Source organism: Salvelinus sp. IW2-2015, linkage group LG4q.2 (genome assembly GCF_002910315.2).
Source record: "Salvelinus sp. IW2-2015 linkage group LG4q.2, ASM291031v2, whole genome shotgun sequence".
NCBI lineage: Eukaryota > Metazoa > Chordata > Actinopteri > Salmoniformes > Salmonidae > Salvelinus > Salvelinus sp. IW2-2015.
In genome coordinates this window covers 26514275-26535097 of record NC_036843.1, presented here as the reverse complement: position 1 = coordinate 26535097, position 20823 = coordinate 26514275, and the positions used below count along the sequence as shown (strand labels likewise).

Here is a 20823-nt window from a genome sequence, read left to right as displayed (position 1 = left end):
CGGAAGAACAAAACAGGAAAGAGTCGGTCAGGTAGAAGTAGAAGTTAAGGGGGAAGAATTTGGGATTTAAAGACATGTTGACTTCAAATGTTCAAATTTGGGTAGAAATTGAAGTCAAGTCAATCAAGAAGAGAAAGGGGGAAAGAAAAAAGGGGGAAAGAAAAAAGAATGAAAAAAGAGCGGGAATAACCATGTCTCCAAAACTGGTAGGTTTGGCTCGGGGAAAAGAAGACATGCAAGGTGTAAAGGTGTGGAAACAGGATCAGAGTGTGGTGGGAAAAGTATATCAAGTCGAGGTACAGATCAGAGGTGAGAAGGAGAGGTCCTGGGATGGTGGGAGGGAGTGACTCTGCATGGGCTTAAACTGGGGAAAACTGGGCGTTGCATTCGGGGGCACAAGTGATGCACTGTCTGGGCCTTTCGGGGAAACACCTTCCTTCTGGTAGAGCACCATGTTACGCCAGGGGGACTACTATACGTTACCGATCGACGGCGACTTGGCGTGCTCCTGCCCGACACCGGGCTGATGGAACCAGAGGTGGTGTCCAGCTCATCAGCCGACGACCATGAAGACAGATCCTGAGAGGAGAGAGAGAGAGACAGGACCGAAGGAAGAGAGCGAGAGTAGGGGGACGGAGAGTCAGAAAGGCAGAGAGAGAGAGAGACACACACACAAACAGAGCATGAGAAATTGTGTTAGATACAGTAAAGAAAGGCTCCAAACTTTTCTCCTGTACTATTTATTATTGTGTAATTTGTACTGCATTAGAGGTGCATTCATTTGCTCTATTTAATTGTACAGTACAAGCGCTGCTGTTCTGACCTGTTGGCTGCTGGTGATGTTCAGAATCTTCTCCAGCTCTCTGAGGTCTCTGGTCACCTCCTTGAAGAGCAGTTTGAGGCGGTTCCCGATGACGTGCACCTTCTCTTTGGCCTCCAGACAGTCGCTGCCATCGCTGTTGACCAGCAGCTGCAGGGACATGTCCTGCAGGGACGACACTTTCCTCTGGGAGTCCAGCAACTCACCACGGATTTGCTGTAGAAGGAGAGGAGTGGAGATCAAATGGTGGCTCAGGCTCACTATCATAGTGCAAGGAGTCAGTGATTCACAGAATAGGGTTTTTGCATGTTCAAGATTGACTACATTGCAGTCAGATCTCTGATCTATAAATGACCTTGCATTCCAAACAACTAATCATAAAGGAATCAATATTAGAGATTCCGCGTCAAACGGATCCCTAAAAAAAAACTGTTTAACTAGCCTCTCGTGACAAACAAGATTTGGTTCTGAGTTTCAGGATTACACATCAATATAAGGCTTCTCTACCGACCATGAGTGTTTTGTGGTGATCGTGGAGGGTGTCGCTGTCCTGGATGGGGTCAATGGGAACGATCTCGTTCCTCCTGCGGTCAATGTTCTCCAGCCACAGTAGCAGGCCGTGACTCATCTCATGGAAGTCCTACAGGAGACGAGATGTGAATACAAATGTGAAGACGACGGAGTACTCAGCACTCTACGCCACCTTCTATCAAAAGTCATGGCTTCTACCAAAAGTAACATATTTAATATGTCTAACTATTGATAAACCTTGTTTTTGATGTCCAGGACATTGAGACTGTCTCAGTTGTCTAACATGCAAACAATATCTGTCCAGGTTTGGCTCTTTGATTAAGTCAACAGTAGCCTGGTCTACTTCTTAATCTTCATCATGGAAATGCTATCAACAATAATTTACTGAAATTTGTTACAAATGACGTGAGTCACCCATGATTCACCAAACAACATTTCTAAAGAGGGAGCAAAGTACTTTGAGCATATGTTTTCATTTCAGTCTCCTCCATCTAACCGAAGTTAATTGCTAGGATTTTTTTATGTTCATAATTTTAAATTAACAGCTGTACAGGTTGCCAAATTACAGAGGAATTTCTTGATGCAGTTAAAGCCTTTAAAAATCAGGGAAAACTCAAGCACTGGATGGCATACCAGTTGAGGTATATCAGACTTTTTGTTATGTACTCAGAGGACTGCTTTTAGCATGTTTTAACCACTCCAGATACTCAACAACAAGGTCTGATTTCACTATTACTGAAACAAAACCCAGGTGTTAAATATAAAGATCCAGTCCATAAAAAAGATTGGAGGCCCCTTACACTTCAGTGCTGCGATGCAAAAATTCTAGCAAAAATGCATAGCACATAGATTTAAAGGTATAGTTGGATATTATTCATCCTAATCGGACAGGTTATTTACATGGACGATACATTGGAGATAATATAACAAACACGATTTGAGAAAATTAACAACATTTTTTAAAGGAACCGGTTGACTTTGTCTTTTAGCTAGCTAGGTCTTTTTAATTTGTCTAAATTTGCACTAAGAATCAATGCCGGATTCAACAACAGAACACTATGAAAAATCTGGGAAACCAGGCTTAGTATTCATAGCTGATTTAAAAAAAAGCTTTTGATAAAGTATGACTGGAATTTATATATAAATGCCTGGAATATTACAATTATGGAGAATCTCTTACACAATGGGTTAAAGTTATATATAGTGGGTTAAAGTTATATACTATATATATAGTATAACCCTAGGTGTAAAATAGTAAATAATGGCTACTTCTCAGAAAGTATTAAACTGTCAAGAGGAGTAAAACAATGTTGTCCACTATGGGCATATCTATTTACTATGGCCATCGAAATGTAAAAATCAGATCCAACAATAATATCAAGGGGCTAGAGATCCAGGGCTTAAAAACAAAGGTGTCATTGTACGCTGATGATTCATGTTAACTTTTACATCCACAATTTGGATAACATATAAAATAGCATTTTATAAAACAGCATCATCTTTGTAAATTATATCATAAATAGGACTGGTGGAGTTGTCACACATGCAGCTTACAAAAATATGTAGAAATGTCTGCTCGAAATTATAACCAACTAATTGCAGCATTGCCACAAAAGTGGAAGGGGGAGAAGGTAAGGAACTTGTCTGTTGGCCCTGCATTTAAGACCAAAATTGGTTAAAGAAAATTGTGATTAATAAAAAGTATACCAGTTTAATTTAAGGACACCAAAATTGGCAGCTGTGCCATACAGGTTGCAAAACAGTTGGGAAGAGATTTTCGATGTACTGATTCCATGGCACATGGTTTATGAACTGACGAAAAAAACGACACCGGATTCAAAATGTAAGAGTTTTTCAATTTAAATGATTATATCAAATTCTTGCAACCAATAGAATGTTGTATATATGGTGGAAACAACCATCCCAGCTCTGCAGATTTTGCTGCGAAGAGACAGAATCATTAGTTCACTTGTTTTGGTACTGCCCATATGTAGTTTGTTTTTGGTTGCAGGTTCAGGGAAAGTCATAGTCAATCGATCAATAATATAATACTTAGCAAAACATTATCTTTAATTTACAATCTGTAGAAACTATGAGAATAGGAAGGTTGGGGACTTTTGTGAAACATCCCAGCACAGTTGAAACATATATGGCTAATAGAAATCAAAATGTATGGTATTCAGAGATAGATGGGAGGGGTTAAGGGGAGCTGAAGGGTGGGACATAAAAAATAAACACAAATACATTTTAAAAAACGAACGTAAAATACACTGTGTCCGTAAAATGTATATAGTATATATAAGCTGGAAGTAGAAGCCTAAGTATTGTTGTCCATTAGTTTACTCCAAATAAGGGAGGGATGATAGGGTTAAGGGAAAATAATAAAGAAGGAAAATATATACAAATTATATATATTTCCCCCAAAATACTGTATATGGGGGATAAAAAAATTATGCAGACAATTACATTGACAGAAGCCACTATCTACATGCAATATTAAAGCTGATCTACCCCATAAAAGCAAAAAAAAAAAAAAAAACCTGTAGCCTGGTCCTAGATCTGTTTGTGCTATCTTGCCAACTCCTCAACGACCATTTGAGTTGGCAATACAACACAGATCTGGGACCAAGCTAGGTGGATAGACAGCTGGACACCTACGTGACATTGCATGAGGGCATTCTGTAGTGCTGCCCTCCACTCCCCTAGAGAGGTGCCAAGTCTGTCCCAGCGGTTGTTCATCTCTTTCAGCCTGGCCTGCAGGTCCTGGCATTCCTCTGTGGCAGACTGGACAAATTCTGCACTGCACAGGTTAATGGATAGCACAATGGCCTTACGCTTGTCGACAGCCTTCTGCAGCTCCTGTAGAAAGACATTATGGAAAGAGATGCTTGGAGATTGTGTATAATATCAGCATAGAGTCTTTAAAAAAAAGTGACTTATGAGAATTAGGGTTGCAAAATTTCAGAAACTTTCCCTAAGATCCCAGGTTTTTAAGAAATCCCAGTTAAAGGATTCCCGATAACTAAGAGGGAATAAGCAAGGAGGCAATCCTCCAACTGGGAACCATCCAACCAGGATTTCTGAAAAACCCGGGAAATTTGGGAAAACCTTGCAAGCTTTGTAATCTTAGTGAGGATGCTAAACACCCCTTTCAGGACTCCGAGGGCAAAAAGCCAAAGATCACCTTGAATTTCTTGATGCGCATCTCGATGGTCTGGATGTCGGTGCTGAGGTCCAGGCTCCGCTGCTGCTCTAGCTCCGCCGCCGCCTGGTCCAGCCACAACCACACGGCATTGAGGTCAGAGTTGAACTGCTGCCACTGCTGAAGGTTCTGCTTCAGACGCATCTCTTTACTGAGGGCCTGGGCCTGCAGCAACTCCCAACGTTCTATCACACCTACACCCCAGGGGTGGAAGAAAGGGGTATTACAATGTATAAACGGCATTATATAATATAGCTATACTAGATTTATCCATCTCTTTACTGAGGGCCTGGGATGGGGCAGCAACTCCCAGTGTTCTATCACACCTACACCGCAGCGGGAATGAAGGAGTATTTTATTATTTATTTGGTAATGGGATATATACGTAGTTATTTATTATATCTATGTCTATCTATCTCTTTACTCAGGGCCTGAGACTGCAGTAACTATCCTACAGTATAGGAGGAAGGAAAGAAAGGGTATGAAATTATTAATTTGGTAACGGGATATGTGTAGTTTATCTATTATTTATGTCTATGGCTAGTTATATATTCGATTATCGGCTTTGAGTAAAGCCAGTGTGTCTATGTATGCGTATGACTCAACACTACACAACGTCAGCTACTACAGCAAGTGAAATCACTTCAACACTTAACAAAGAGATGCCGTTAGTTTCAGAATGGGTGGCAAGGAATAAGTTAGTCCTAAATATTTAAAAAACGAAAAAGCATTGTATTATTTGGGACAAATAATTCACTAAACCCTAAACCTCAACTAAATCTTGTCATAAATCATGTGGAAATTGAGCAAGTTGAGGTGACTAAACTGCTTGGAGTAACCATGATTTGTAAACTGTGATGGTCAAAACACGTTGATACAACAGTGGCTAAGATGGGAAGAAGTCCGTCCATAATAAAGCACTGCTCAGCCTTCTTAAAAACACTATCAACAAGGCAGGTCCTACATGCCCTAGTTTTGTAGCACCTGGACTACTGTTCAGTCGTGTGGTCAGGTGCCACAAAGAGGGACCTTGGAAAATTACAATTGCTCAGAACAGGGCAGCACGATTGGCCCTTAAAATGTGTACACGGAGAGCTAACATTAACAATATGCATGTAAATGGAGGAGAGATTGACTTCATCACTACTTGTTTTTATAAGAAGTGTTGACATGATGAATGCACCGAGATGTCTGTCTAAACTACCAGCACACAGCTTGCATACCCCACAAGACTAGCAAAGCACAAACAATACTTAAAAATATATAAACAATATAATTAGAGACAAACGTGAAAAATACTGTACTTTATTAACATCTAACAAAATTAAGCCAGGAATTATATTCCACTTATTTAAGTTTATCTAAGTGTTAAGGAACTATATTGAGCCATTACATCACTTCCTTTTTCACTAGGGTATAAAAATGAGGTAACACGCATGCATTATCCCTTTGTCATCCAACACCATGAAGAAAAGAAAAGAACTGGCAGTTCAAAAGGGACAGATGGTCGTAGACCTTCATAAATCTGGTAATGGCTACAAGAAGATCCACAAACGATTGAATATATGACTGAGCACTGTCAGGGCAATTATTTAAAAATTCTAAAGATATGGAACAGTTGAAAACCTCACGGGTAGAGGACGCAAATGCATTTTGCCCCCCCAGGATAGGGAGGAGGATCGTGAGAGAAGCAACAAAATCCCCAAGAATCACTGTGCAAGAATTGCAGGCCGTGGTGGCGTCTTGGGGTCACCAGGTAAAAAAAAAAAAGCACCATCAGACGCCACCTCCCCAACCACAGGCTCTTTGAAAGGGTTGCCAGAAGAAAGCCCTTAATGACCCCAAGACAGAGACGCAAGCGCTTAGAGTTTGCCAAACGTCATTTAAATTATGATTGGAAGAAGGTGCTCTGGTCAGGTGAGACCAAAATCGAATGTTTTGGTCAGATACAGCATCGGCATGTTTGGCGACAAAACAGAGAAGCATACAAGGAGAGGCACCTCATACCCACGGTGAAATATGGTGGGTCAGTGATGTTTTGGGTCTGTTTTAATTCCAGGGGCACTGGTTAAGGTCCAGGGGCACTGGTTAAGATTGATGGCATAATGAATTCCACCAAGTATCAGGCAATTTTGGCTGACAATCTGGTTGCCTCTGCCGGAAGGCTGGGACTTGGCCGTATGTGGACTTTCCAACAAGACAATGACCCAAAACAGACCTCAAGATCCACACAGAAATGGTTCTGTGACAACAAAATCAATGTTCTGCCATGGCCATCTCAGTCGCCGGACCTCAATCCAATCAAAAACCTGTGGGCTGAGTTGAAGAGGGCAGTTGATAAGCGCAAACCCAAAAATGTGAAGGATCTTGAAAGGATCTGCATAGAGAAATGGTCCAAAATCCCTCCAAATGTGTTCCTTAACCTTGTCAAACATTACAGGAAAAGACCATGCTGTTATCCTTGCCAGAGGTGGTGCCAATAATTATGAAACCTTGATTTTGGTGAAATGTATTTTTATGGTGGGTTCCATTGAAACATTAATAAAGTGCAGTATTTCTCACATGTTGGTATTTTGAGTTTATCTCTATAATTATATTGTTTATATTTTTTTAAGTATTGTTTGTGCATGCCAGTCAGGGGTGGCAGTAATTTTGGAGCTACTGTATGTGGTAGTAGAGTAGAGGCCTGAGGGAAAAACACTTAATGTGTTGTGAAAAGTGTTATGAAATGTCATGTAATATTTAACATTGTATATAACTGCCTTAATGTTGCTGGGATCCTTAATAAATACAAACAATTATTATTATTTGTAAAAATATTGAAAAACATAATTCCACGTCGACATTATAGGGTATATTTAATCAATTTTAAATGCAGGCTGTAACACAACAAAATGAGGAAAAAGTCAAGGGGTGTGAAAACTTTGAAGGCACCGTACACAGTACAGTATCGACATCTGAAAGCTAAACGTTACCTGTTGTTTGTGAATCACCACCAATGGGGTCAGCGAGTCCTGAGGCCTTGTCCTCCTCCCCCTTCAGCTCGTAGCCCACCCTCTTCACCGTGTCTATACTGCCACGACACTCGCCCAACAGACGCATCTACACAACACGACAGGACAGGCAGCGGATGGAAAGCATGTCACTGAGATGTTCACATCATGTAATCCCGCTGAGGAGATACTTATATTACAAACCACATGATTTATGTAGATAAAGACACAATGTTTCCTAAAGACCTTCCATTGAGACATACAGTACCAGTCAAAAGTTTGGACACACATACTCATTCAAGGGTTTTTCTGTATTTTTACTATGTTCTACATTGTAGAATAATAGTGAAGACTTCAAAACTATGAAATAACACATATGGAATCATGTAGTAATCAAACAAGTTTTAAACAAATAAAAATATAATTGATATTTTAGATTATTCAAAGTAGCCACCCTTTGCCTTGATGACAGCTTTGCACACTCTTGCCATTCTCTCAACCAGCTTCATCTGGAATGCTTTTCCAACAGTCTTGAAGGAGTTCCCACATATGATGAGCACTTGTTGGCTGCTTTTCTTTCACTCTGCAGTCCAACTCATCCCAAACCATCTCAATTGGGTTGGGGTCAGGTGATTGTGGCGGCCAGCTCATCTGATGCAGCACTCCATCACTCTCCATCTTGGTCAAATAGCCCTTACACAGCCTGGAGGTGTGTTTTGGGTCATTGTCCTGTTGAAAAACAAATGATAGTCCCACTAAGCGCAAACCAGATGGGATGGCGTATCGTTGCAGAATGCTGTGGTAGCCATGCTGGTTAAGTGTGCCTTGAATTCTAAATAAATCACGACAGTGTCACCAGCAAAGCAACCCCCACACCATCACACCTCCTCCATTTGTCACGGTGGGAACCAAACATCTCACATTTGGACTCATCAGACCAAAGGACAGATTTCCACCGGTCTAATGTCCATTCCTCGTGTTTCTTGGCCCAAGCAAGTCTTTTCTTCTTATTAGTGTCCTTTAGTAAACTCATCAAAAAAAGAAATGTCCTCTGACTGTCAACTGCGTTTATTTTCAGCAAACTTAACGTGTAAATATTTGTATAAACATAACAAGATTCAACAACTGAGACAAACTGAACAAGTTCCACAGACATGTGACTAACAGAAATGGAATAATGTGTCCCTGAACAAAGGGGGGTCAAAATCAAAAGTAACAATCAGTGCATTAAGTACTGCAGTGCATCTCCTCCTCATGGACTGCACCAGATTTGCCCGTTCTTGCTGTGGGATGTTACCCCACTCTTCCACCAAGGCACCTGCAAGTTCCTGGACATTTCTGGGGGGAATGACCCTAGCCCTCACCCTCCGATCCAACAGGTCCCAGATGTGCTCAATGGGATTGAGATCTGGGCTCTTCGCTGGCCAAGACATTCCTGTCTTGCAGGAAATCACACACATTGGTGGCATTGTCATGTTGGAGGGTCATGTCAGGATGAGCCTGCAGGAAGGGTACCACATGAGGGAGGAGGATGTTTTCCCTGTAACGCACAGCGTTGAGATTGCCTGCAATGACAACAAGCTCAGTCCGATGATGCTGTGACACACCGCCCCAGACCATGACGGACCCTCCACCTTCAAATCGATCCCGCTCCAGAGTACAGGCCTCGGTGAAACGCGAATCCGACCATCACCCCTGGTGAGACAAAACCGCGACTCGTCAGTGAAGAGCACTTTTTGCCAGTCCTGTCTGGTCCAGCGACGGTGGGTTTGTGCCCATAGGCGACGTTGTTGCCGGTGATGTCTGGTGAGGACCTGCCTTACAACAGGACTACAAGCCCTCAGTCCAGCCTCTCTCAGCCTATTGCAGACAGTCTGAGCACTGATGGAGGGATTGTGCATTCCTGGTGTAACTCGGGCAGTTGTTGTTGCCATCCTGTACATGTCCCGCAGGTGTGATGTTCGGATGTACCGATCCTGTGCAGGTGTTGTTACACGTGGTCTGCCACTGCGAGGACGATCAGCTGTCCGTCCTGTCTCCCTGGAGCGCAGTCTTAGGCGTCTCACTGAACGGACATTGCAATTTATTGCCCTTGCCACATCTGCAGTCCTTATGCCTCCTTGCAGCATGCCTAAGGCACATTCACGCAGATGAGCAGGGACCCTGGGCATCTTTCTTTTGGTGTTTTTCAGAATCAGTAGAAAGGCCTCTTTAGTGTCCTAAGTTTTCATAACTGTGACCTTAATTGACTACCATTTGTAAACTGTTAGTGTCTTAACGACCGTTCCACAGGTGCATGTTCATGAATTGTTTATGGTTCATTGAACATGCATGGGAAACAGTGTTTAAACCCTTCACAATGAAGATCTGTGAAGTTATTTGGATTTTTACTAATTATCTTTGAAAGACAGGGTCCTGAAAAAGAGACGTTTCTTTTTTTGCTGAGTGTAGTAGTTTCTTTGCGTGAATTTGACCATGACGGCCAAATTCACGCAATCTCCTCTGAATAGTTGATGTTGAGATGTGTCTGTTACTTGAACTCTGTGAAGCATTTATTTGGGCTGCAATTTCTGAGGATGGTAACTCTAATGAACGTATCCTCTGCTGCATTGGTAACGCTGTGTCTTCCTTCCTGTGGCGGTCCTCATCATAGCCAGTTTCATCATAGCACTTGATGGTTTTTGATGGCGACTGCACTTGAAGAAACTTTCACAGTTCTTGACATTTTGACTGACCTTCATGACCTTCATGACCTTCATGTCTTAAAGTAATGATGGACTATTGTTTCTCTTTGCTTATTTGAGCTGTTCTTGCCATAATATTGACTTGGTCTTTACCAAGTAGGGCCATCTTCTGTATATGCCCCCCCCCCCACCTTGTCACAACACAACTGACTGTCTCAAATGCAATAAGAAGGAAAGAAATTCCACAAATAAACTTTTAACAATTAATTAAAATGCATTCCTGGTGACTACCCCATGAAGCTTGTTGAGAGAATGCCAAGAGTGTGCAAAGCTGTCATCAAGGCAATGGGTGGCTACTTTGAAGAATCTCAAAATATAAAATATATTTAGATTTGTTTAACACTTTTTTGGTTACTACATGATTCCATATGTGTTATTTCATAGTTTGATGTCTTCACCATTATTCTACAATTAAGAAAATAGTAAAAAATAATGAAAAACCCTGGAATGAGTAGGTGTGTCCAAACTTTTGGCTGGTACTGTAACTCACAGAACGGTGATAAGGGTCTCTTATCAGACATACCAATAACATTCATGGAATAGTTTAAATCGTAACTTCATGTTTACAAACCATGAGAGCCAAATGGGCTGCAGAAGACTTGGGTGTCTAGTCTAGTGAATGAGACCAGTATATTAACTAGTGAATGAGACCAGCAGTACTCACATATCCCATGTATGAAGCGTCTAGCTCGGGGCCAGTTGGGGTGCGGCTGCGGATTATGTTCTCTGTCTGTTGCAGGTGGAACCGACTTGTGTCTAGAACCTTGTCCAACTGTAGGATGTGAGTCTCCAGGGTACCTCCCTCTCCTGAGGATGGGAAGATGAGATGGAATACAGTTAGATAAAGGCTTTGATTTTATGTTCAAGGGCCGGTTTCTTAGACCTAGATTAAGCCTACTCCTGTTGGATTTAAAAGCACGTTCAATGTAGATTATTCAGGAGTTATTTAATTGTTTAATTTTATTTAAGCTTTATTTAACTAGGCAGGTCAGTTAAGAACAAATTCTTATTTACAATGATGGCCTACCCCTGCCAAACCCGGACGATGCTGGGCCAATTGTGTGCTGACCTATGGGACTCCCAATCACGACCAGATGCATACAGCCTGGATTCGCTTAAAGGAACATTCCACCCAAAAATCTAGTTATCAAGATATGTAACTTTCAAAATACATGAAAAGAATATGAAAGTTACATATCTTGAAAACTTGATTGCTGACAAGCAAAACATTTTGGGACTATGTCAACAATGGACTAATGAAACAAACACCAAAATGTCATTTTTGGGTGGAGTTTTCCTTTAACCTGTCTTAATCTGTGTCCGAAAAACCGTCCCTAAATGTTTTCTTCAAACAGACATAGAAATCCATCCACTGCAAAACATTGTAAGATATCATTAATAGTGAGTGTTATCCATTCAGTGGTAAATTAGAAGACAAGGGACAAAGGACATTTGGAACACAAAAAACAACAGACAACAACATCTCCCCAACAGTGCACAACAACATGCACCTTTTGAAACACACAGGATGCCAACCACAAATTAGCTTGAGGTTAGCTACAGTAGCCTATGTGCTGCAAAATGTAATATAAAAAAATACAAATCGTTAGGAAGTGGTGTTATGCTTCAGTGTGCGAGTAAGAAAACCAAACCAAACTCCTAGCAGGCAGTAAGTGGGCTGTTAGTATTATTTTTCCACACTACGGCATCTTGCCTACCATCCAAGGACCTCAGGGTTTGTTCAGTTAGTTTAACAAAGGCCTCAGGGCTCTCTGGGATCACTACATCTGGAAGAAACATATACATACACACATTTCTTACAATTAACAAGGCTGAATATGAGTGTGCTTTAACAGCCACTGTGCAATGCTGTATCTCTCCACTGTGATGTCTCCACACTCTCTCTGAGATCGAGGCGATCTTAAGTTGTGAGGGGTGTGTTATCCTTAGTATCTGACGGTACGGGTGTGAGGGGTGTAGACTAGACTGACCCGACAGAGCAGAGGCAGAAGCTGATCCCTGGTAGTTCCCCTCATCTCCGTGCTCCACCTGCTCAGAGGCCAGGCCCAGGGCCCTGCTGGCGCTCTCCAGACCCCGGCTCAGGTCGTAATCGTGGTCCCACTCCAGGGGGATGGAGTCCACACTGGCTGGGGTGTCCCTGCCCGAGCGCTCAGCCCCAGTCCGCAGAGGGGCAGCCAGGGAAGCAGAGTGGCTTAGGGAGGGTAGAGGGGACATCAGGCAGTCTCCCAGACGCTCACTCCAGGGAATGCTGGACAGGTACCCAGGTTCGTCTAGTTCAAACTCCCGGTCCGAGAATGACACGTCGTACTCGTCACCTGTTAGCTGGAGGAAGAGGAGTGGGAGGTACACTTATGAGACAGTCAACAAAGACAACGGCAGCTTCCAGGAATCAAGACATGGCATTAGTTGGAAAAATGGCCACAGGAGAGAATGTGCTCAACTCTATCCTCTTAAAAAAAAAAACAATGAAAGGGTGCTAGAAGCCAAGTCACCCAACATTAAAATCAAACCAAGGGGGCCAGTAGATGTCATCCCTAGGCTTACCGTCATCCCTAGGCTTACCGGTAGGCGTATGAGCTTCTTGTAGTAGCGCTCCACACGTCCGAACACCTCCTGGCAGTATCTCTGCAGCTCCTCCAGCTCCTCCTCTATAACAGCGGCATCCAGAGGCTCACTCTTCTCTAGCAGCACCTCACCCTGGTGGAAGATGTGCTCAATCTTCCCAGTGGTCAGAGAGATCTCCTGCTGGAACGCCTGGTAGACAATCAATCAATCAATCAGTCAAATGTACTTCATTTTACATCAGCGGTTGTCAAAAAGTGGAAGAGAAGCAGAGACCAACCAAGTAAGGTTGAGTTCACAACCACAAGGTGTGAAACTTATTAGCAAAAATGATGACTTAGTCTCCCGGGTGGCGCAGCGGTCTAAGGCACTGCATCTCAGTGCTAGAGGCGTCGCTATAGACCCTGGTTTGATTCCAGTCTGTATCACAACCGGCCGTGATTGGAAGTCCCATAGGGAGGCGCACAATTGGCCCAGCGTCGTCCGGGTTTGGCCGGTGTAGGCCGCCATTGTAAATAAGAATTTGTTCTTAACAGACTTGCCTAGTTAAATAAAGTTTTATCAAAAATGACCAGTACCATGTACCTGGGCAGCACCAAGGTGTGAGGTATTGTGGGCATTCTTACCCTGAGCTGTTTGATCTTGGCCTGGATGTCACACTCTGAGAAGTGCTCTATGTTGGTGAGCTGCAGGTCCATCTCCGTGAGCCACACCAGGATGCTGTCTCTGGCCGTCTCAAACTCCTCACGCTGACTGATAAAGTGCTGGAGAAATCATGAAGGGATGCTTTAGGATACACATTTCTCGGCAGCAAAAAATATATTTACCAATGAATTGCAATTTCGGGCAGACACTCCTCATGATTTCTTTCTGTGAGCACTACGGATATTTAGGAGTGTAGAATTGGACTATATACAAGACTTCCTGTTGTGTTACAGTTGCTCAACAAGGATGGACGCGACTCTGTACCTTGAGCCTGCGGAGGATGGAGGCCACCCTCTTCTGCAGGTTGTCCCAGCGCTGGTTACCGTCGTGGGCCATCTCCCGTAGGCGACAGGAGGAGTCGGTGCGGCTCTCTCTGGCCAGACGGCGGTACTGCTTATTGATCAGCTCCAGCTGGGTCAGACTCTCATGGACCTGACGTTGGAATGCCTACAGGACAACATATAATTAAAATATATATATTTATCAACCCACACATTTAGTATCGAGGAAATGTTGATTAATCATTCAGTTGATCAATTCATCATTTAGTATCAATCAGAGACAAGTTAGTCCATCCATGAGTTTTGTCTAGATATGTACAGTCGTGGCCAAAAGATTTGAGAATGACACAAATATTAATTTCCACAAAGTTTGCTGCTTCAGTGTCTTTAGATATTTTTGTCAGATGTTCCTATGGAATAGTGAAGTATAATTACAAGCATTTCATAAGTGTCAAAGGCTTTTATTGACAATTACATGAAGTTGATGCAAAGAGTCAATATTTGCAGTGTTGACCCTTCTTTTTCAAGACCTCTGCAATCCGCCCTGGCATGCTGTCAATTAACTTCTGGGTCACATCCTGACTGATGGCAGCCCATTCTTGCATAATCAATGCTTGGAGTTTGTCAGAATTTGTGGGTTTTTGTTTGTCCACCCGCCTCTTGAGGATTGACCACAAATTCTCAATGGGATTAAGGTCTGGGGAGTTTCGTTCGTTGTTTTGTTCCCCGAACCACTTAGTTATCACTTTTGCCTTATGGCAAGATGCTCCATCATGCTGGAAAAGGCATTGTTCGTCACCAAATTGGAGAAGTTGCTCTCGGAGGATGTGTTGGTACCATTCTTTATTCATGGCTGTGTTCTTAGGCAAAATTGTGAGTGAGCCCACTCCCTTGGCTGAGAAGCAACCCCACACATGAATGGTCTCAGGATGCTTTACTGTTGGCATGACACAGGACTGATGGTAGCGCTCACCTTGTCTTCTCCGGAGAAGCTTTTTTCCGGATGCCCCAAACAATTGGAAAGGGGTTTCATCAGAGAAAATGACTTTAACCCAGTCCTTAGCAGTCCAATCCCTGTACCTTTTGCAGAATATCAGTCTGTCCCTGATGTTTTTCCTGGAGAGAAGTGGCTTCTTTGCTGCCCTTCTTGACACCAGGCCATCCTCCAAAAGTCTTCACCTCACTGTGCGTGCAGATGTACTCACACCTGCCTGCTGCCATTCCTGAGCAAGCTCTGTACTGGTGTTGCCCTGATCCCGCAGCTGAATCAACTTTAGGAGACGATCCTGGCGCTTGCTGGACTTTCTTGAGCACCCTGAAGCCTTCTTCACAACAATTGAACCCCTCTCCTTGAAGTTCCTTATGATCCGATAAATGGTTGATTTAGGTGCAATCTTACTGGCAGCAATATCCTTGCCTTTGAAGCCCTTTTTGTGCAAAGCAATGATGACGGCACGTGTTTCCTTGCAGGTAACCAAGGTTGCCAGAGGAAGAACAATGACTCCAAGCACCACCCTCCTTTTGAAGCTTCCAGTCTGTTATTCAAACTCAATCAGCATGACAGAGTGATCTCCAGCCTTGTCCTCGTCAACACTCACACCTGTGTTAACGAGAGAATCACTGACATGATGTCAGCTGGTCCTTTTGTGGCAGGGCTGAAATGTAGTGGAAATGTTTTTGGGGGATTCAGTTAATTTGCATGGCAAAGAGGGACTTTGCAATTAATTGCAATTCATCTGATCAGTCTTCATAACATTCTGGAGTATATGCAAATTGCCATCATACAAACTGAGGCAGCAGACTTTGTGAAAATTAATATTTGTGTCATTCTCAAAACTTTTTGCCACGACTGTACTGTAGAGGTACTGTCTTCTGAATGTGAGATACATGGGGAGAGAATATAGTGGTTTACAGCATATCAAATAATGTGGTCTGTAATAGTTGTACTGTACCTCAAACTTCTTTAGTTCTTCCTTGGCCACAGTGTAGAGCACGCCTGAAGAGTTGGGCAGAGCAGCAGTCTTCTCTGAGGTCACTAGCCACTCCTCAAAACGTGCAAAGTCCTCTAAGAACTTCTGCCATAAACGCCATGTCTCTTCAATCCTTAGAAATGAAAACGATATGGACTATTTTAAGTTATGGTGACAGCCTACATCATAAGCTTTCAAATAGACTAACCGACCCTAGAGTTACATCACCGCACTTTGCTTGATGATACTCTTGAAAAAATACGTCTTCTGTGATGTACAGTACCAGTCAAAAGTTTGAACACACCTACTCAATAAAGGATTTTTCTTTATTTGTACTATTTTCTACATTGTAGAATAATAGTGAAGACATCAGAACAATGAAATAACACATATGGAATCATGTAGTACCCAAAAAAGTATTAAACAAATCAAAATATATTTTAGAAATATATTTTATATCTTCAAAGTAGCCACCCTTTGCCTTGATTACAGCTTCGCACACTCTTGGCATTCTCTTCATGAGGTAGTCACCAGGAATGCATTTCAATCAACAGGTGTGCCTTCTTAAAAGTTAATTTGTGGAATTTCTTTCCTTCTTAATGTGTTTGAGCCAATCAGTTGTGTTGTGACAAGGTAGGGGTGGTATACAGAAGATAGCCCTATTTGGTAAAATACCAAATCCATATTATGGCAATAACAGCTCAAATAAGCAAAGAGAAATGACAGTCCATCATTACTTTAAGACATGAAGGTCAGTCAATCCGGAAAATGTCAAGAACTTTGAACGCTCTTCAAGTGCAGTCGCAAAAACCATCAAACGCTATGATGAAACTGTCTGTCATGAAGACCGCCACAGGAAAGGAAAACCCAGAGTTACCACTGCTGCAGAGGGTAAGTTCATTAGAGTTACCAGCCTCAGAAACTGAGTTCAAGTAACAGACACATCTCAACATCAACTGTTCAGAGGAGACTGCGTGAATCAGGCCTCCATGGTCAAATTGCTGCAAAGAAACCACTACTAAAGGACACCTATAAGAAGAAGAGACTTGCTTGGGCCAACAAACACGAGCAATGGACATTAGACAGGTGGAAATCTGTCCTTTGGTCTGATGAGTCCAAATTTAGAGATTTTTGGTTCCAACCGCCGTGTCTTTGTGAGACGCAGAGTAGGTGAACGGATGATTTCCGCATGTGTGGTTCACACAGTGAAGCATGGGAGGAGGAGGTGTGATGGTGTGGGGGTGCTTTGCTGGTGACAATGTCTGTGATTTATTTAGAATTCAAGGCACACTTAACCAGCATGGCTACCACAGCATTCTGCAGCGACACGCCATCCCATCTGGTTTGTGCTTCGTGGGACTATAATTTGTTTTTTAACAGGACAATGACACAACACACACCCAGGCTTTGTAAGGGCTATTTGACCAAGAAGAAGAGTGATGGAGTGCTGCATCAGATGACCCGGCCTCCACAATCACCCGACAGCAACCCAATTCAGATGGTTTGGGATGAGTTGGACCGCAGAGTGAAGGAAAAGCAGCCAACAAGTGCTGATCATATGTGGGAACTCCTTCAAGACTGTTGGAAAAGCATTCCAGGTGAAGCTGGTTGAGAGAATGCCAAGAGTGTGCAAAGCTGTCATCAAGGCAAAGGGTGGCTACTTTGAAGAATCTCCAATATAAAATATATTTTTATTTGTTTAACACTTTTTTGGTTACTACATGATTCCATATGTGTTATTTCATAGTTTTGAAGTCTTCACTATTATTCTACAATGTAGAACTTGGTTAAAATAAAGAAAAAACCTTGAATGAGTAGGTTTGACTGGTACTGTATATAAAGTGTAATATTGGGATGCAAACTCAAAACTCTATATCTGACATGATATATGTGTCTTTTTTGTGTGTGTGTGTTTTATTTTTTACTTTCACTTGTACCCTTTTTTCTGTTCAATTGGTAGTTACAGTCTTGTTCCATCACTGCAACTCCCCTACGGACTCGGGAGATGCGAAGGTCGATAGCCATGCATCTTCCGAAACACGACCCTGCCAAGCCGCACTGCTTCTTAACCTGGAAGCCAGCTGCACTAATGTGTCAGAGGAAACACTGTCCAACTTGCAACCGAAGTCAGCTTGCAGGCACCCGGCCGCCTCATGGGTCTCCCGGTCACGGCCGGCTGTGACACAGCCTGGGATCGAACCTGGGCCTGTAGTGACGCCTCAAGCACTGCGATGCAGTGCCTTAGACCACTGTGCCACTTGGAAGGCCCTGTGTATTCTTTTTTTAAGCCCATAACCATGTGTGTGAGGTGTATACTTTTGTTTCAAAGTAGATTTGTTTAAGACTACCAAGAAAACACTCTGAGTGACCCTGATTTAGCCCACTGCAGCAAAAGGTTAAGTTAAACTGTGTAGGTCTTACTTGAGCCTTCTCTCCATGGACAAGGCACAGATGCTCCTCCATCGGCGGTCCAGGCTGCGAGTGGCCTGCTGGATAGATTCACACTCTGTGTCCGTGGCACAAGCGTCGCAGTCATGCAACAGCACCTCGCACAGGTTCAACACAGACGCCACACCTGTACTGTGCTTCTCTATGTCACGCTGAAGCTCCTGGATAGATGGAGAGAAAAATGGAAGGACGTTATGGTACGCTATGTTAGAGAAAGAGGGTGGGATCTTTTCAGAACCAAGAAACCTGCTAAGATTTTTCAATAAGCCCTTCTCTATTGTATTGTCTGTAAGCCTGTCTGCTAGGAACTAAAAAGGATCTATAAAATATCAACATAAGCATCCATCATTGATTATGTACAGTAGCTTTATTAATAGCTATACCAAGGGGTGTAAACTACAGTGTGTTTTCAAAGTACTCACAACCCACTGATGCGGTAGCCTGGTGGTGCCAGATCTGTTTGTGCCATCTTGCCAACTGCTATGACAACGACTACAGGAGTCTACAAGACAGCACAAACAGATCTGGGACCACCAAGCTGACGGGGTATTTACCTGCTGCAGGTCCAGCTTCCTCTGTATCTCCTGGGAATCACAGGTGTCATAGACGATGGGTCTGCATAGCTCAGTCTCTATGTGGGCCAGCCAGGACCGCAGACTACTCATGTTCTTATCCAGCTGCTGCACTGCCACCAGAGTCTCCCTCAGCTTCTTCACTCTATAGCAACCGAATACATGATGCTTGTTTTAGAAAAACATACATAACACAGCAGATTCCTAGTAAAGAAGCACCTAAAAACAATTAACAAAGTCATTAAACCACTTCTTTCCACTCATTGTTTTTATTTTATTGAAGCTATATTTTACCAGGAAGTCCAATTGTGGTCAAATTGTGCTAAGTACAGTACTGTACACTGGGCCAGCCAGGGAGTTTCTGAAAGTCAAGAAGGCTGCATCAAAGAAAATATTAACGCCAATGGCGTGTGTAAACAAACCCGGCCATAGTATATGCCAGCAGCATACCACCCTGCATACCACTGCTGGCTTGCTTCTGAAGCTAAGCAGGGTTGGTCCTGGTCAGTCCCTGGATGGGAGACCAGGTGCTGCTGGAAGTGGTGTTGGAGGGCCAGTAGGAGGCACTCTTTCCTCTGGTCTAAACAAAGAGCCCAATGCCCCAGGGCAGTGATTGGGGACACTGCTCTGTGTAGGGTGCCATCTTTCGGATGGGACGTTAAARGGGTGTCCTGACTCTCTGAGGTCATTAAAGATTCCATGGCACTTATCGTAAGAGTAGGGGTGTTAACCCCGGTGTCCTGGCTAAATTCCCAATCTGGCCCTCAACCATCACGGTCACCTAATAATCCCCAGTTTACAATTGGCTCATTCATCCCCCTCCTCTCCCCTGTAACTATTCCCCAGGTCGTTGCTGCAAATGAGAATGTGTTCTCAGTCAACCTGGTAAAATAACGGAAAAATAAAAATATACAGTGCATTTGGAAAGTATTCAGACCACTTCCCTTTTCACACATTTTGTTACGTTACAGTCTTATTCTAAAATGGATTAAATAGAACATTTTCCTCATCAATCTACACACAATACCACATAACGACAAAGCGAAAACAGAAATACCTTATTTACATAAGTATTCAGACCCTTTGCTATGAGACTCGAAACTGAGCTCAGGTGCATCCTGTTTCCTTTGATCATCCTTGAGATGTTTCTACAACTTGATTGGAGTCCACCTGTGGTAAATTCAATTGATTAAACATGATTTGGAAAGACTGTCTATATAAGGTCCCACAGTTGACAGTGCATGTCAGAGCATAAACCAATCCATGAGGTCAAAGGAATTGTCTGTAGAGCTCAGGATTGTGTCGAGGCACAGATCTGGGGAAGAGTATCAAAAAATGTCTGCAGCATTGACGGTCCACAAGAACACAGTGGCCTCCATCATTCTTAAATGGAAGAAGTTTGGAACCACCAAGACTCTTTCTAGAGCTGGCCGCCTGGCAAAACTGAGCAATCAGGGGAGAAGGGCCTTGGTCAGGGAGGTGACCATGAACCCAATGGTCACTCTGACAGCGCTCCAGAGTTTCTCTGTGGAGATGGGAGAACCTTCCAGAAGGACAACCATCTCTGTAACACTCCACCAATCAGGCCTTTATGGTAGAGTGGCCAGACAGAAGCCACTCCTCAGTAAAAGGGACATGACAGCCCGCATGGAGTTTGCAAAAAGGCACCTAAATGACTCTTAGACCTTGAGAAACAAGATTCTCTGGCTTGATGAAACCAATATTGAACTCTTTGGCCTAAATGCCAAGCGTCACGTCTGGAGGAAACCTGGCACCATCCCTAGAGTGAAGCATAGTGGTGGCAGCATCATGCTGTGGGGATGTTTTTCAGCAGCAGGGCCTGGGAGACTAGTCAGGATCGAGGGAAAGATGAATGGAGAAAAGTACAGAGAGATCCTTGATGAAAACCTGCTCCAGAGCGCTCAGGACCTCAGACTGGGGCGAAGGTTCAACTTCCAACAGGACAACAACCCT

The 20823-nt window shown here is 43.1% G+C and overlaps 1 protein-coding gene across 2 annotated transcripts in view; it reads right to left on the bottom strand.

Annotated features, from left to right (window-relative positions):
• Positions 1-20823, bottom strand: part of LOC111963508 (nesprin-1-like) — a 141572-nt gene that overhangs the window by 3552 nt on the left and 117197 nt on the right. For both annotated transcript variants that reach the window (XM_070443450.1, XM_023986995.1), the window contains 15 exons: positions 18832-18994; positions 18251-18438; positions 15812-15962; positions 13843-14025; positions 13500-13637; positions 12874-13065; positions 12282-12633; positions 12009-12077; positions 10955-11097; positions 7529-7655; positions 4536-4747; positions 4010-4210; positions 1332-1460; positions 824-1036; positions 484-579 (listed from right to left, as the gene is read on the bottom strand). In XM_070443450.1, coding sequence (XP_070299551.1) covers positions 484-579; positions 824-1036; positions 1332-1460; positions 4010-4210; positions 4536-4747; positions 7529-7655; positions 10955-11097; positions 12009-12077; positions 12282-12633; positions 12874-13065; positions 13500-13637; positions 13843-14025; positions 15812-15962; positions 18251-18438; positions 18832-18994 — 2557 coding nt within the window. The remainder of the gene's footprint in view (positions 1-483; positions 580-823; positions 1037-1331; positions 1461-4009; positions 4211-4535; positions 4748-7528; positions 7656-10954; positions 11098-12008; positions 12078-12281; positions 12634-12873; positions 13066-13499; positions 13638-13842; positions 14026-15811; positions 15963-18250; positions 18439-18831; positions 18995-20823) is intronic.